Source organism: Vulpes vulpes, chromosome 15, assembly GCF_048418805.1.
Source record: "Vulpes vulpes isolate BD-2025 chromosome 15, VulVul3, whole genome shotgun sequence".
NCBI lineage: Eukaryota > Metazoa > Chordata > Mammalia > Carnivora > Canidae > Vulpes > Vulpes vulpes.
In genome coordinates this window covers 55279766-55294673 of record NC_132794.1, presented here as the reverse complement: position 1 = coordinate 55294673, position 14908 = coordinate 55279766, and the positions used below count along the sequence as shown (strand labels likewise).

At 35.5% G+C, this 14908-nt stretch overlaps 1 protein-coding gene across 1 annotated transcript in view; it reads left to right on the top strand.

Moving 5' to 3' along the window:
* FAM227B (family with sequence similarity 227 member B) overlaps nt 1-14908 on the top strand; it is a 189417-nt gene that overhangs the window by 153360 nt on the left and 21149 nt on the right. Inside the window, exons 12-13 of the mRNA XM_025998683.2 lie at nt 2570-2667; nt 4891-5053. Of these exons, the coding sequence (XP_025854468.2) occupies nt 2570-2667; nt 4891-5053 (261 nt within the window). The remainder of the gene's footprint in view (nt 1-2569; nt 2668-4890; nt 5054-14908) is intronic.

The following is a 14908-nucleotide window of genomic DNA, read 5'->3' as shown; positions in this document are numbered from 1 at the left end:
TTAAACATCCCTAAAATAGGGACACCTGGGTGGTTCAGTCAGTTAAGTGTCCAACTCTTGGTTCCTGCTCAGGTCATGATTTCATGGTTGTGAGATCAAGGCCTGTATCAAGCTTTGTGCTCAGCAGGGAGTCTGCTTGGAGAGTCTCTCCCCCTGCCCCTCCCCAAACTCATGTGCACTCACTCTCACTGTCCTTCTTTCAAGTAAATAAGTAAATCTTTTTTTAAAATCCCTAAAATTAAAAAATAAAATAAATAAAATCCCTAAGATAAATAGGGGATAATTATGGAAATGAATTTTTTCCAATGTAGGCGGAGTTAAGAGTAGAATATTTTGTCATTAGTGAAATTTCTGAAGCCTAATGAGAACAGTTGAGACTTTTTAAGAGAAAGGACGACAGTGGGGGTGGGGGGTGCAGAGGGAGAGGGAGAGAGAGAATCTTAAGTAGGCTACATACCTAGCATGGAGTCCAACATGGGGCTCAATCTCAGAACCCTGAGATCATGACCCGAGCTGAAATGAAGAGTTAGACACTTAACCAACTGACCACCCAGGGTGCCCTGAGACATGTTTTCTTATAGTTTTATCAAATAGAATCATTTGGTTTTTCAGATGATCTTCTCAAGCCTTTAGAGATATGAGAACAGAGGATTTATGAAAACTGTAATCAGGGGAAAGTTAATATTCTCACCTAAAATAAATTATGTATTAGGAGACTATAGGGGAAAAAAAGCTAATAAATATAGTCATTTTAAGATTACTTATTACTTTTATCATATCTGGATGGGGTTTTTCTTTTTTGTAGGATTTTTCTTCAAATTTTTTCTTTGACACTCTTACTCCTAAAATGTCCTCACTTTGTGCTTTTTATATATCTCTTACTTTTTTGCTTTTTGCCATTATTTTCAGCTTGGGATTTTTAACTGATATTAATGTATATTACCTTCTAATTGTCTACTTTTGCAACCAGGGTTAAGTATTCTGAAAAGTAAGGTTTTTATTATAGGTACAATGGACATAACATAGAATCCCTTATATTTATTAATATTATGTCTGTTCACAAAGACCAGAAATTAAGTGATATTGCCTAAATATGTATTTAAGAATGATTCAAAATTGATCTAGTTTTATTTTTTTAAATAGTCCTCCCAGTGAATATTTTTGTTGTTTTTTTATTTATCTTGACAATGTTTCCTTATACAAATGAAGGCAAATTCAATATACTCTTAAACTTAAGGTAGCATGCTGTGTATATTCAATCAAATGATATACACTGTTCTGCACCTTTCTTTCATCACTTAATGATATGACCTGTGCTGTAGATATCTTCAAATCATTATGAGGATCTTCCTCATTTCTTCTTACATTGAATAGTATTCCATCACATGGGGTTGCCTTAGTTTATTTAACTGATACTTGACTACTATTAAATAGAGTTGTTTATAATTTTATAAATTATGCCATGATCAATAAACCTGTATTTGTGTTCTTTCATACTTATATAGGAGATTGTGTAGGATATAGTCTCAGAAGAGGGATTGCTTGGTCAAAGAGAAAATAGGTCTGTATTTTTATAGATATTGCCAGATGCCCCTCCATAAGAGGTTGTTTGCTTTAGAGCACATCTTAAAGGAAATAAATCATATGGTTTATTACCTTTCATGCCCATTCTAACTCCAACTTAATCTAATATTGATTCTACTCAAAATTTTAAAATTTAGGTTCCTTCCTAACCAATTCTTTACTCTATTAGAGATAAATGCCTACTTGCCTCTAGCATTTCAGGCTGGTATCTAATATCTCTTAATGTCCAGAGTCAAAAATGAATCTGAGTGATTTTCCTCGACATTACAACCTGTAGATTGAATTAGTCTACCTGATACCTGATAATAATAATAAGTGCCACAATGTAGTACAAACCTCAGATTACCTGTTTGCTCTGCTCTGTGTTAAGATGTCCTTAATAACTAGCATGTTCTTTTAGGCTGATTGATACTCTGCTTAAGCTGTACAAGTCTCCTTTTCCTTAAGACATGGTTAAGCGTTCCTTGTTACTTTTCTATATATTCATGCTGGTTGCAGGGAAAATTTACGAAGTCTTTCCTTATTTTGGTTTGTTGTCAGAATATGGAAGAGGTGAACCCTAACGTGCAGAGGCCCAAGCTTCCTATTGCATTAAACTAGAGGATCATGAATGGAGCTCTAGCCTCTGAAGCAAAAGACCTAGGCCTGTGTCTTAAATGATAGCTTAGAGTCCTACAATTTCCTGCAGTTAATTATGTCATCTGTAAATTATGGAAAATCTAGCTCACAGAATGGTTTGTGATGATAATATGAGATAATATAAGTAAATGAGTTATATGAATTCTAAAGCCCTCTTAAGTAAAAATGAGATGGTATATTTATTTCCTCTAACAGAAGCAAGCTATCACAGTAACCTAACCGTCTCTCTCTCATCCATTTTTGGTTCTTTACATGTTTAGTATACACTGCTAGAAGAAAAAAGTTATCATGCTTTTTTGTAAAGAAAAAAATAGAATTTAAGAAAATGTTTTATTTTCTCTTTTAGCGATAGACTTCAATATGACAAAAATTTTAAAGAACCCAAGAGCATATGCAATGTCCACATTTAAGGAAGAATCCAGTATATCAAGACTAACAACAAAGGTTTGGATCATAGTAGTTATTAAAAATATTCTTACTTCTCTAATTTGCTATATAATTAATTGAATAGCTTCATATAGGTAATTTTCACTATTATATAACTGATACATATTTTAGAAAAATTTAACAATCAAAGGTGATTTATTGGAGAGGATAATCTTAATGTTAAAAAGTCTTACTGTTTTTTGAAAATATCCTTTATCTCTAAAGAAAAAAAATCCTATAGCATTCATCTCTTCTTACACTTCTGGCACTGCTTGTCCTTGGGTTGATATACAAACATGGCTCTGATCTCAATAAGTTCTAGTCAAAGTTGCAGGGAAAATTTCACAAGAGTTTTCACAGTGGCTGACCTGTCTCTATCTTAAGCCATGATCCTGGGATAACTGGCCATATGTAGCTACTATTACTGATAAGTCTGGGTTGCTTAGTTTTTCCATATTTCTGATGGTGCCCACCTAATATAAATCCTTATGGACTTTTCCACCTTATATTGCTTTAGCCAAGATTTGATGAAGATCTTTCAAGATAGGCAATATTTCCTTTTAATCTAGACAATGCTTGGTCTGGTTTTGCATGCAATTTAAAGATTACTCAGCCATCAGAAAGAATGAAATCTTACCATTTGCAACGATGTAGATGGAACTAGAGAGTAATTTGTTAAGTGAAATGTCAGTCAGAGAAAGACAAATACCATATGATTTCACTCATGTGGAATTTAAGAAACAAAACAGATGAACACAGGGGAAGGGAAGGAAAAATAAAATAGGAAAACTGAGAGAGGCAAATCATAAGAGACTCTTAACTATAGGAAACAAACTGAGGTAAGTGGGTGATGAGCATTAAGGAGGGCACTTACTTGAAGTAATGAGCACTGGGTGTTATATGCAACTGAAGAATAACTAAATTCTACCTCTAAAACTAATAATACAGTATATATTAATTAAAGTTTCTTTAAACAGTAAGTATTGCAGTACAATACTTTTTGTTTTTTAAACAAAAATTTTTTTTAAAAAATCAGGCTTTTCATGTGAATTTTCATGGGAGATTCAGATGATTTTCTATGATTTACATCATAGAAAATATATCTGATTTTGACATTGAGTTTTCACCATCAAAGAATTGCTTTTGATTATGATAGTCCCACTGATCAAAATAATTATGGAGCATCTCTGAAGGAAAGCAATGAAAAAGTGACCATAAGCAAAAGAAACACAAATAAACATTTATGTATCAGTAAAAGCAAATGAGAATAAAATTGTGTTTCCTCACAGGAAGTGGAAATAATAACTCTCTTATCTAGGCATTACGAAAATGGAGGAAAGACTTAATATATGAGTAATTGTTATACTGATCCTGTATCCCACAAGACGTCATTAATAAAATCTCGGAACAATTATGCTTATGATCACTTTCCTTGACAGAGAATTCATGTCAGCACTTTGATTACATTATCCACCTACCTTCTGGCTTTCTTTGTTCTGATAAAAATTCAGCTTTTAATCTTATTGGGGTTCCCTTGTATGTTGTTTTTCTCTTGCTGCTTTTGAGATTTTTCTTTTTATTTTGGTCTATCAGCACTTTGAGTATGACAGATCTAGGTGAGTATTTTTCCTACTTGGAGTTAAGCTTCTGGTATATGTTTTCCACAAAACTTTGGGGGTTTTGGTTATGTTTTTCTTCACATTTTTCCTGTCACTTTTTCTGGAACTATGTTCATTTTATTTCTTTTTTCTTTCTGCTCTTCAGACAGAATAATCTCTATTGACCTATCAAACTGATAAATAAAAAGGCTAGAAGGGTCTTACTGCACAAACGCATAGATTCATACTGTAGTAAATTTCTTTAATTAAGAAGATGCTTGGGGCATCTGGGTGGCCTAGTCAGTTAAGTGTCTAACTCTTGATTCCAGCTCAGCTTGTGATCTCAGGATCCAGAGATGGAGCCCCGCATGGGGCTTCCCACTCAGCAGGGAGCCTGTTGGGATTCTCTCTCCCTTTCTCTCTGCCTCTCCCACTTGTGCGCTCTCTCTCTCTCTCTCTCTCTCTCTCTCAAATAAATAGCAATGTTGTATTAAAAAGGTATTTTTCAGAGTTTCTTTTTATTCTTTTTAATATACCAGATAGTAACTTTATTTATAGTTACAATTCAGTTATATTTATTTACAGTTCTTTAAAAACTTGTAAAAGTAATAATTGACTTGATTTTTTTATCTTCCCTTTACAGTCCCATTATATTAGCACTGGTCCAGAGTTTAACCGTGTACTCTTCAATTTTGGAGGTCAGAGTCCACTGATTTTATATTATCTTAAGATGCATGAGTTAGCTGGTATTTCCAAAGCCCCTAGACAAACCAAGATTAAACTTACTGAAATATTGCAAGAACCATATCCTTTTTTAAGCTTTGCTTTAATGTGATCTGTTTCTAAAACGTGCAAAACTTTTTACTAAATGTCACAATCAAGAAAAAAGTTTAATGCATTTTTTAACCAATGTTTTTTACTTAGCATTTAATTATATTCAAGACTTTCATAGCATGTTTGGCTAAAGTATTTTCTCTTTTAGGTCTAAGGCTGTGATGCAAGAAAAAATTTTAAAAACATAAAACTCAGAACCTGGTATATGTAGCTCTTTAGTAAAAGACTGTCTTTGCAACTTTACTGTTCAGGGTTCAGTTTTAAGATTTGTCAGACTGTGTGTCATGGACTCCTAGACTTTTCTAGAGGAATGTTTCAAAAATGTTTTAGAGTGTAATTTTGTTCCAATGAAAATTTGTCAGAAAGGTTAATATGGAAAATATAATATAAATGAACTTGGAGCTTTTTCATTGTAGCAGGGGTGAAGGACCCAGAGTTCTTACACTTATACTCCTCTACCCCCTTGGCATAACCCATGCTTGCCCAAGCCTCACCGGGGACTCAGATGAACCCCAAAGGGATCTAGTAGAGTAGTCTCCAAACTGAAGTGTATACAGCTCTGGGTAGAAAAAATATATATTATATTTGTATACAGTTATATATATATATAAATTCTTATTTAATCTTTAAAAATTAAAAAACTTAAGTTTTACTATTATTTAGTAAATTGATACCTTCAGTCAGCTAATATTTCAGTCTACACTCTACTTTTTTAATTTAAATTCAGTTAATTAACATAAAATGTATTATTAGTTTCAGAGGTACAGTTCAGTGATTCATCAGTCTTATAAGGCCCAGTGCTCATTACATCACCTGCTCTCCTTAATGCTCATCACCCAGTTACCCCATCCCCCCCACTTCCCCTCCAGTAACCCTCAGTTTGTTTTCTATGATTAAGAGTCTCTTAAGGTATGTCTTCTGAGAACACTTCCTCTCTTATATTACAGTCAAGATAACCTCCAGAGCCTCACTGACCATGTGTACGTGGAATTAACTCAGATAGCTCTGAACAAAAGGAGAAAGGCACTACAGGGCTAAATCAGTCTGTTCAGGGACTTGTCAATTAAGTTATGATCCAAAGATTATCATCAACTTTGGATAAGTCCAAAACAAAATTTTTAAATTTTTAGAAGTGAAATTTGAAAGGTGTATAAAACTGTTCAGAATAAAATGCTTTTATCTTAAGTAATTTTAATTGTAATTATAAAAATGTTAGTCTTTGTATTTACATTTCTGGTAGGCATGGATTTGTCCAATGGCTATGCTATGTAAGGATTTGTACCACTAATTTACTGAGAATGTAGGGAGAGGGTGAGTATGTGTAGGGGTGGGAAGAGAAGGAAATGTATATCTAAAGTGTGAAACTTGTTAGGAGAGCATCTCATTTCATAAAAACGTAAAATAAATGGGGCTTTCCCTTTGGAAAGTAAATGGGGCTTTCTGAGCTTGTAAAATGTAATAACGCCAATAAGAAAAAATATCCTTATACCTAATAATAAGCAAAATGATGATGATGCTTCATATTCATCAGCACGTGGCAATTTTTCAAAGTATTTGTTAAATCCCCCTATGTATTATCACAGAAATGACAGGAGTCCTGCAACAATGGGCATATCATACCCACTTTACATATAACGAAACCAAAGCACAAAGAGAGTAAATGGTTTGCACAGGTGATTCATGCAACAGAGCCAGCACCATAATCTTCTACCATTTCCTGAGTCATGCCTGCTCTCCTGACATGGTGATCTAGGCTAGAATTCTGAGTGATTCTAATGGTTGGTGGCTGAGCCCAGTAATGTTTTCTCCAAAATAATGGTAGCTGCTAATGAAATTTCTATTCAGACTTCCCATAATTATATCTGATGACTATATGATCACTGAATTTATCTCTCACTCAAATTTTATTTTTAAGCTATTCAGAATAGACAACATTTTAAATAATTTTCTCTGTGCTTATTGGAGGCCTGTGGTTTTCCTGAAGTGTTAGAGTGGATAGATCTATGCAGAGTGAGGGAGTAGGAGGAAGTCGAGAAAGCAGAGAAGATAAATATAATTCATTATATTTGAGGTAGGCAGATTCTAAGATGGGCCCCAATGATATCCTCCTTCTGGTTTCATAACTCAATTCCTTTCCATTAAGTGTAGGCTGAACCTATGACTTGCTTCTAACAAATAGAATGTGGCTAACATAATGCTATAATTACTTCTGAGATTCAGTTGCAAAAAGACTGACATCAATCCTGCCTGAAATTTCTTGCTCACTCTCTCAGAGCCCTCAGGGGTGGGGAATCAGCTATCATGTTGTACAGAGAAGCCCACATGGTGGGGAAGTGAGGAAGACCTCCACCCAACAGCCATAAGAAATTGAGTCTAACACTCCATGAGAAAATAAATCTTGGTAATCAATAGCTAACTCAACAACATTTGAGCAAAAATCTGATGTAGATTAATCTCTTCAATAAATGTAAATATTTATCACATTGTAGTGTAAACTTCACTTGTTTTTCTCACCCAGTAGAGAACAAAAGAATCGTTTGCCTCTATATTCCTGACATGGGAAAAATTATCTAGCATATGATACATGTTCAATAAATGTCTGATGGGTGAAATTAGTATGATTTTATATAAAGATAAGGACAGGGATCCCTGGGTGGCGCAGCGGTTTGGCGCCTGCCTTTGGCCCAGGGCCCGATCCTGAAGACCCGGGATCGAATCCCACGTCGGGCTCCCGGTACATGGAGCCTGCTTCTCCCTCTGCCTATGTCTCTGTCTCTCTCTCTCTCTCTCTCTCTCTGTGACTATCATAAATAAATTTTTAAAAAAAGATAAGGACAAATTTCATTTTATTTTTCAAAAAACTGGACATCATTAATATTAAGAAAACTGGAGGACAGGGATAGGGATAGAAATTTGGGAGCTTTGGTCAAAGTTCATCTTTGTAAGTCAACACTATCAAAATTATTTTTTAAAAAATGTATTGAACAGTTACTGTGTACCAAGTGGTCTTTTAAGTACTTTAAAGTACTTAATTCATTTCATTCTCATGTCAACTTCTGAGACAGTTACTATTATTGTCTCTATTTTAAGATTAAGTAAACTGAGGCACAAGAAAAGTAAATTGCTAAGTGATAGCATTTGGAGTCTATCCTTGGTAGTCTGGTTTCACAGCCAATACACTCTAACACTCTGGTACTTAACTGTTTACCCAGGAGAACTGTGTAGCTCCAGAAGAAGATAAAAGTATATTCTAGTCTTCTAAGGATAATCACACCTGTGTTTTGGGGCAAGGGTGGTAAAAGGCAGGGAAGTCAACAGAGAATAAAAAAGAAAGGATGCCATGAAATGTCCCTCATATTTGAGAATAGTTATTTGAAATTTCTACAATTGGTTCTGCATTAAATTACTTTAGAAGTTTTTCTCCAGACATGTAAGATTACATGACCATGCACATTCTATTTCAAAACCCTTTATTTAATGAGATATTTTTGATACACTTTCTTAAGCTCAAATACAGAATAATATCATATTTGATCATTATGTAATTTTTAAATCAAAGTCTTTTAGAACAGATACACTTAAAAATAAGTTTAACATTATAAGTAGTATTTCTTCTGATGTGGAGTGACTTGCCAAAGTCATAAGAGGGAAAATTGCTTTATTGTCCAATGTTTTAGAATTTAGATATAAATAATGAGAAGGCTAGAGATGTTTGTGGAAAGGAAGAGGAAGGGTACAAATGTAATTGTGCTTCACAGGGGTGCTCATGATTCTGACAGGATTTTTCAATGTACGTCCATCAAGAAAATAATAAACGTTCTTAGAAATTTTAAATCTTTTTTACGGGCAGCCCCGGTGGCTCAGCGATTTAGCGCGGCCTTCAGTTGGGGTTGTGATCCTGGAGACCTGGGATCAAGTCCCCTGTCGGGCTCCCTGCTTGGAGCCTGCTTCTCCCTCTGACGGTGTCTCTGCCTCTCTCTCTCTCTCTCTCTGTCTGTCTCTAATAAATAAATAAAATCTTTTAAAAAAATCTTTTTATGAATCATTTTTGAATATTTCTTAAACTTGATGACTTAGTATTACAGTTATGAGTAAAATCGCAAATTTTTACTTCGAGGACTCAGAGCTGAATATGCAATGTCTTTAAACTGTGTGGAATCATGAGAGTAGACCAACAAAAAAAAATACCTGAAAGCCTGATATGTTTTCCATGTGAAACACAAATTATTTTTTTTTACAAGATAAAGAAACCTCAGGAACACAATATTGGTGTAGTCTGTAGTTTGTGTGTTGTAGTTTGTGTCTCATTCTATTAAAAAGGAATGTCTATAGGCTCTACCTATGTGTGGGTCCTGTTAAAAAGAAAGGTCTATAGACTGAATCCGTATTTCTAACATGAATTTAGAAGGTTCACATTTTGTTGTAGTTTAGAAAAAAAATCTGAACTCTGCAATATCATAAAGAGTGCATTGTGTTACTACAAAGTGGTCATGCTCTGACCACCACATATGCATATGTGTATACAGACTTATTAATATGTAAAAACTGCCCAGGGGTCAATTGTTAAAACTGTACAATTGAAAATAATGTGGGATACAGCAAGACTTAAACCAACATAAAAATAAAAGCTATACAAAGAAATCATCTGTTGTGAATTATCTGATGTGGGAGAAGCAAGTAGTCAACAGTGAAAAAAAAAAAAAAGAAAAGGAAGAAATCCTGAGACTCATGAAAGGTCACCAGCTCTGCATAACATTCAATTTTCACACAGTAAGAGTTCAGTGGGAAACGCTTTAGAGCCATGTGCAACTTCTTTTCATTTTTATTTATAAAAATATTTCTAATAACCTTTGTCATATGTGCATACATAGATTTTTTCCCCCTCACTAATATGTGAATAACAACTTGTTGGTTGCTACTAAAATTACTATCAAATATATTTTTCATTTCAAGTCACTGACATTTCAAGTAATTAGCATATACTAAGGGTCTGTTAGTCACATTTTTAAAAGGATAAATTAACTGAAAGACAAATGTTCAAAAAATCCAGAACCCTCCCACCTGGTTATTTTTCTAGTAAAGAGACATAAAATACTTTTTTCCCTCAGTCCTTACAGAATTATCAGGGTGAAATGGTTAGGAAGGTCTACATGTCTAGAAAGTTTGTTCCATTATTTATGAGATTACACCCCCAAATTTTAACCCTCACTTTCCTTCAGCTTCAAAACTAGGGGTGTGGGTATGACAATATTATCTTTTAATGAGACCTTTCAGATAATAGAAACCATATGTTAGCTTCCTGGAATGGGAGGTTTTTTAAAAATACATTTTTGTTGAGAACACCCAGCCCTGAAGCCCTGTGGCAACACAGACGTCCTCCACCAAAACGTGATGGAAGACTGATATTTCCTCTAGTTGTTTGCAAAGAGGAAATATGGGGAAAAGTTATAGTAGGGCTGGGGAAAGAAAGAGAACAAAGGTAGGAGATAAGGGAGTAGAGAGGAATCTAAAAACCCTTGGTTGCATTGAAGGAGTGTCTAAAATTTCATTTGAGCCCACATTTTAGCTTCTTCTCCATCTGTATCAAGCAGATGGATTGGAATAGGTAAATTTCAAGTCTTTTTGAATCCTGAAATTTATGATTTTGTTGGAGAAATTTGACTTTCTGTGCTGTCAGTGCCTAACTAGTAAATAACTCAGTTTTTTCCTGAAATGGCAATATTCTCATTTTGTCAACTCATTGTAAAACCAAGTTCTTCAGAGTGTATACTTTCTCGTTCTCAGCTGTCAACTTCCCTAAAAGGCCACCAGAATAACCAGTTGACCAAGTAAAGCTAAGAATGTCAATTTAAAAGAACTTCAGTAATGTCTCATAATTGGTAAATTCAGGGATGATATTTACAAGATTTTAGGGCCTAAGTTGGCTGATTTTCAGTTAAGCTATGCAAGGCAGAGAATAACCTGGGATTGGGCAGTGTTAATTGGATTGGTGGACCCAGTGAAGTGAGTTTTCCTAAGCCAGCTACTATAACAGGGTCAAGGCTTTTCTTTCAGAAGAAAGCATTTACTGGAGCAAGTAGCTAAGGTATTTTTATTCTTATTCTCAGCATTATTAAATATAGAGATTACAAAAACATATGCGTGTTCCCAAACTTTTTAACACAGGGACAGCTAAATAAGACATTCCTCAATCATATTTCTACCTCCTCTTAACAATAACAATTAGACTTCCAACTGCAGACAAGAGTGCCTTTGTGGGGAATTGTGGGAGCAGCACCATTCACCAAGAGAACTGAGGGATCTGAGTGTATCAGATAATAGGTATACAGACCTCAGTTCTGGCTATAGGCCCCATAGTGGCCTGTGAACCAACTCTGGCCCCTCATGGCTACAGTCTGGAACCCCTGGAAAACAATCACCTATGAACTAGAGGGCCTTTGCGGAAGTCCAGGAGAAATTCCAGCTCTGGTATAGAAGGGAAACACACACACACACACACACACACACACACACACATACACACACTCCCCTATATATATATGAGTGTGGACACACTGGAGAGGGTAAGAAAAGTTTGAGTTCACCCCTCTACCAAGGTGGCATAGCTTAGGGCCAAGAGAGATCCTCTTAGCTGTGATTTCTCATGTGAGAGAAAATGTGTATAAATGAGCACTCAGCTTTCCTAACTATGTGGGTTGCTGTCAGAAAGGCCCATTTCTCTCTTACCCCATTTGTCATTTATCACTGAATCATGAGCTGCATGACTTGAGGAGCAAGAAGAGACTAGAAGAGTGGCAGAGAAGGCTCTCAAAGGGGATTAAAAGGATGTAGATTCTACTGTGTCATAGACTTGTCAAGAAGCCTGTGCACAAATTGTTAGAGATACCTCACCCACACATCTTCCCAACCAGCCCATGGGTAGACCACTTCCACCTGCCTGCCTAGTACTCATTTGCCTTACACACACACACACACACACACTCACACCCTGTGGTCAGCTCCCTGTGCATGCTCCAAATGGCAATGGTGAGAGCAAGCTTTGGCATGTGGCTGGTGAGCACACTCAGAAAACCTGTGCCAGCCCAAGTCTGTGGTTCAAGGAGAGACCACAAACTTGAGCTTTAGTCCACCTTTGGGAAAACAAAAGGAAGACTGCTAGCACTTGCCCTGGTATGCTACAGGATCAAGAGAAGGCACACAAGCTTAAGAATTCTGCCACAAAGGGGAGCAAGAAACATGGAGCAGATGTATCCATAGAAGGTCTGAGAAAACCTCAGAATCCCTAGTAGGGCTGATGGAAGGTATTTCTTTCCTGAAGGAAGTTAGCAAAGACTAGGGGAGGTGACTGCTTATTCAAATATGCAGACAGCAACACAAAATTTCAAGGAAGGTGAAGAATCAATGAAACATGACATCACCAGTAGTTCATAATAATCCTCCAGTAACCAATCCCAAAGACATGAAGATCTTAATTTCCCTGATAAAGAATCCAAAATGCTATTTTAAGGAAACTCAATGAGCTACAAGAAAACACAGAAATATAATTCAATGAAATCAAGAAAACAATACATGAATAAATGCAAAATTTAACAAATAAATAGGAATCATAAAAAAGAATTTAACAGAAATTCTGGAGCTGAAGAATATAATGAATGAAATGAGGAATGCAATACAGGTCATAACAAAATGCAAAGAAAGAATCTGTGATGTAGAAGACAGGAATTTAAAAATTATTCCAGTCAGAGAAGAACAAAGAAAAAAGAAGGAAGGACTGTGAAGAAAACCTACTTGTTCTGTATAATACCATCAAAAGAAATAATCTGAGAATTAATGGAGTTCCAAAAGAAAAATGGGAGAAGGAAGAAAGGAACTTAATGGCTCTCTTAATGACTAAGAACTTCCCAACTCTGAGGAGAGATTTGGAATATCCAAGTTCATGAAGCTCATAGAACTCCAAACAAATTCAACCTAAAGAGATTTTCTCCAAGACACATCATTTTAAAACTGTCAAAAATCGGAAACAAAAAGAATCTTAAAAGCAGCAAGAGCAAGTAATCTAGTAACTTACAAGGGAATCTCCATAAGGCTGTCAGTGGATTTCTCAGCAGAAATTTTATAGGCCCGGAGAAATTGGGGTGATATATCCAAGGTACTAGAAGAAAGAAAAAGCCAGCCAAGAATACTCTATTCAGCAAAGTTGTCCTTCAGAAATGAGAGACAGACTCTCCCAGACAAACAAATCTGAGGGAGTTCATCACTACTAGTCTGGCCTTAAGGAGTTCTTCAAGCTGAAATAAAAGAATGCTAATTAGTAACATGAAACCATATGAAAATATACAACACATTGGGTGTATATTGTTCTGTATACTGTGTTTTAATAGCATAAAAATAGACATATAGACCAATGGAATGGAATAGAGAGCCCAGAACTAAACCCTCACATATACAGTCAACTAATATTTGACAAGAGGATCAAATGGGGGAAAGGATAGTCTCTTCAGTAAATAGTGTTGGGAAAAGTGGAAAATCAAATGCAAAAGAATGAAATTGGATGCCTATTTTACACCACTCACAAAAATTAGCTCAAAATAGGTTAAAGACTTAAACATAAGACATGAACTTGTAAAACACTTGGAAGAAAACAGGGAAAATGCTCCTTGATGCTGGTCTTGGTAACAATTTTTTGGATCTGACACTAAAAGCACAAGCAAAAAAAGCAAAAAATTCATAGGTGGGACTACATCAAACTGAAAACCGCACGCCAAAAGAAACTATCAACAAAATGAAAAGGCAACCTACAGAATGGGAGAAAATATTTGCAAATCCTATATATGGTAAGGGGTTAATATAAAAAAAGTAAAAGAAACTCAGACAACTCAATAGTAAAGAAATCCAATTAAAAATATGTATAGGAACTAAATAGTTTTCCAAAGACATAGAGATGGCCAACAAGTACATGTAAAGGTGCTCAACATCACTGATCACTAGGAAAATGCAAATCAAATCCACAGTGAGATATCAGCTCACACCTGTTAGAATAGCTATTATCAACATGACAAAATTTGACAATAAGTGTTGGCTAGGATGTGGAGAAAAGGGAACCCTCATGCACTGTTGATGAAATATAAATTGATGTGACCACTATGAAAAACAATATGGAAGTTCCTTAAAAAGTTAAATATAGACAAATACCATAGGATGTCACTCATATGTGGAGTCTAAAAACCAAAAGAATGAGCAAAGGGAAAAAGAGATAGAGGCAAACCAAGAAACAGACTCAACTAGTGAGAACAAACTGATAGTTACTAGAAGGTTATCAGAGGGGATGTGGGTAGCGGAATGGGTGAAATAAGTGATGGGGATTAAGGAATGTGCTTTGATGAGCACTGGGTATTGTATAAAAATGCTGAACCACTATATTGTACAGCTGAAAGTAATATTACACTGTGTGTTAACTAACTAGAATTTATATTAAAAAAAAACATTTTTTAAGTTAAATATAGAACTACCATATGACCCAACAACACTACTTTTAGGTTTATAAGGAAAAGAAACAAAAACAGGATCTCAAAGAGATATCTGCAATCACTTTTTTTTTAAGATTTTATTTATTTATTCATGACAGACGCACACACAGAGAAAGGCACAGAGACACATGCAGAGGGAGAAACAGGCTCCACAGAGAACCTGACTTGGGACTCGATCCCAGGTCTCCAGGATCACGCCCTGGGCTGCAGGCGGCGCTAAACCGTTGCGCCACAGAGGCTGCCCGGAAACCACATTTTCATTGCAGCCTTATTCACAATAGCCAAGAGAGGGAAACAATA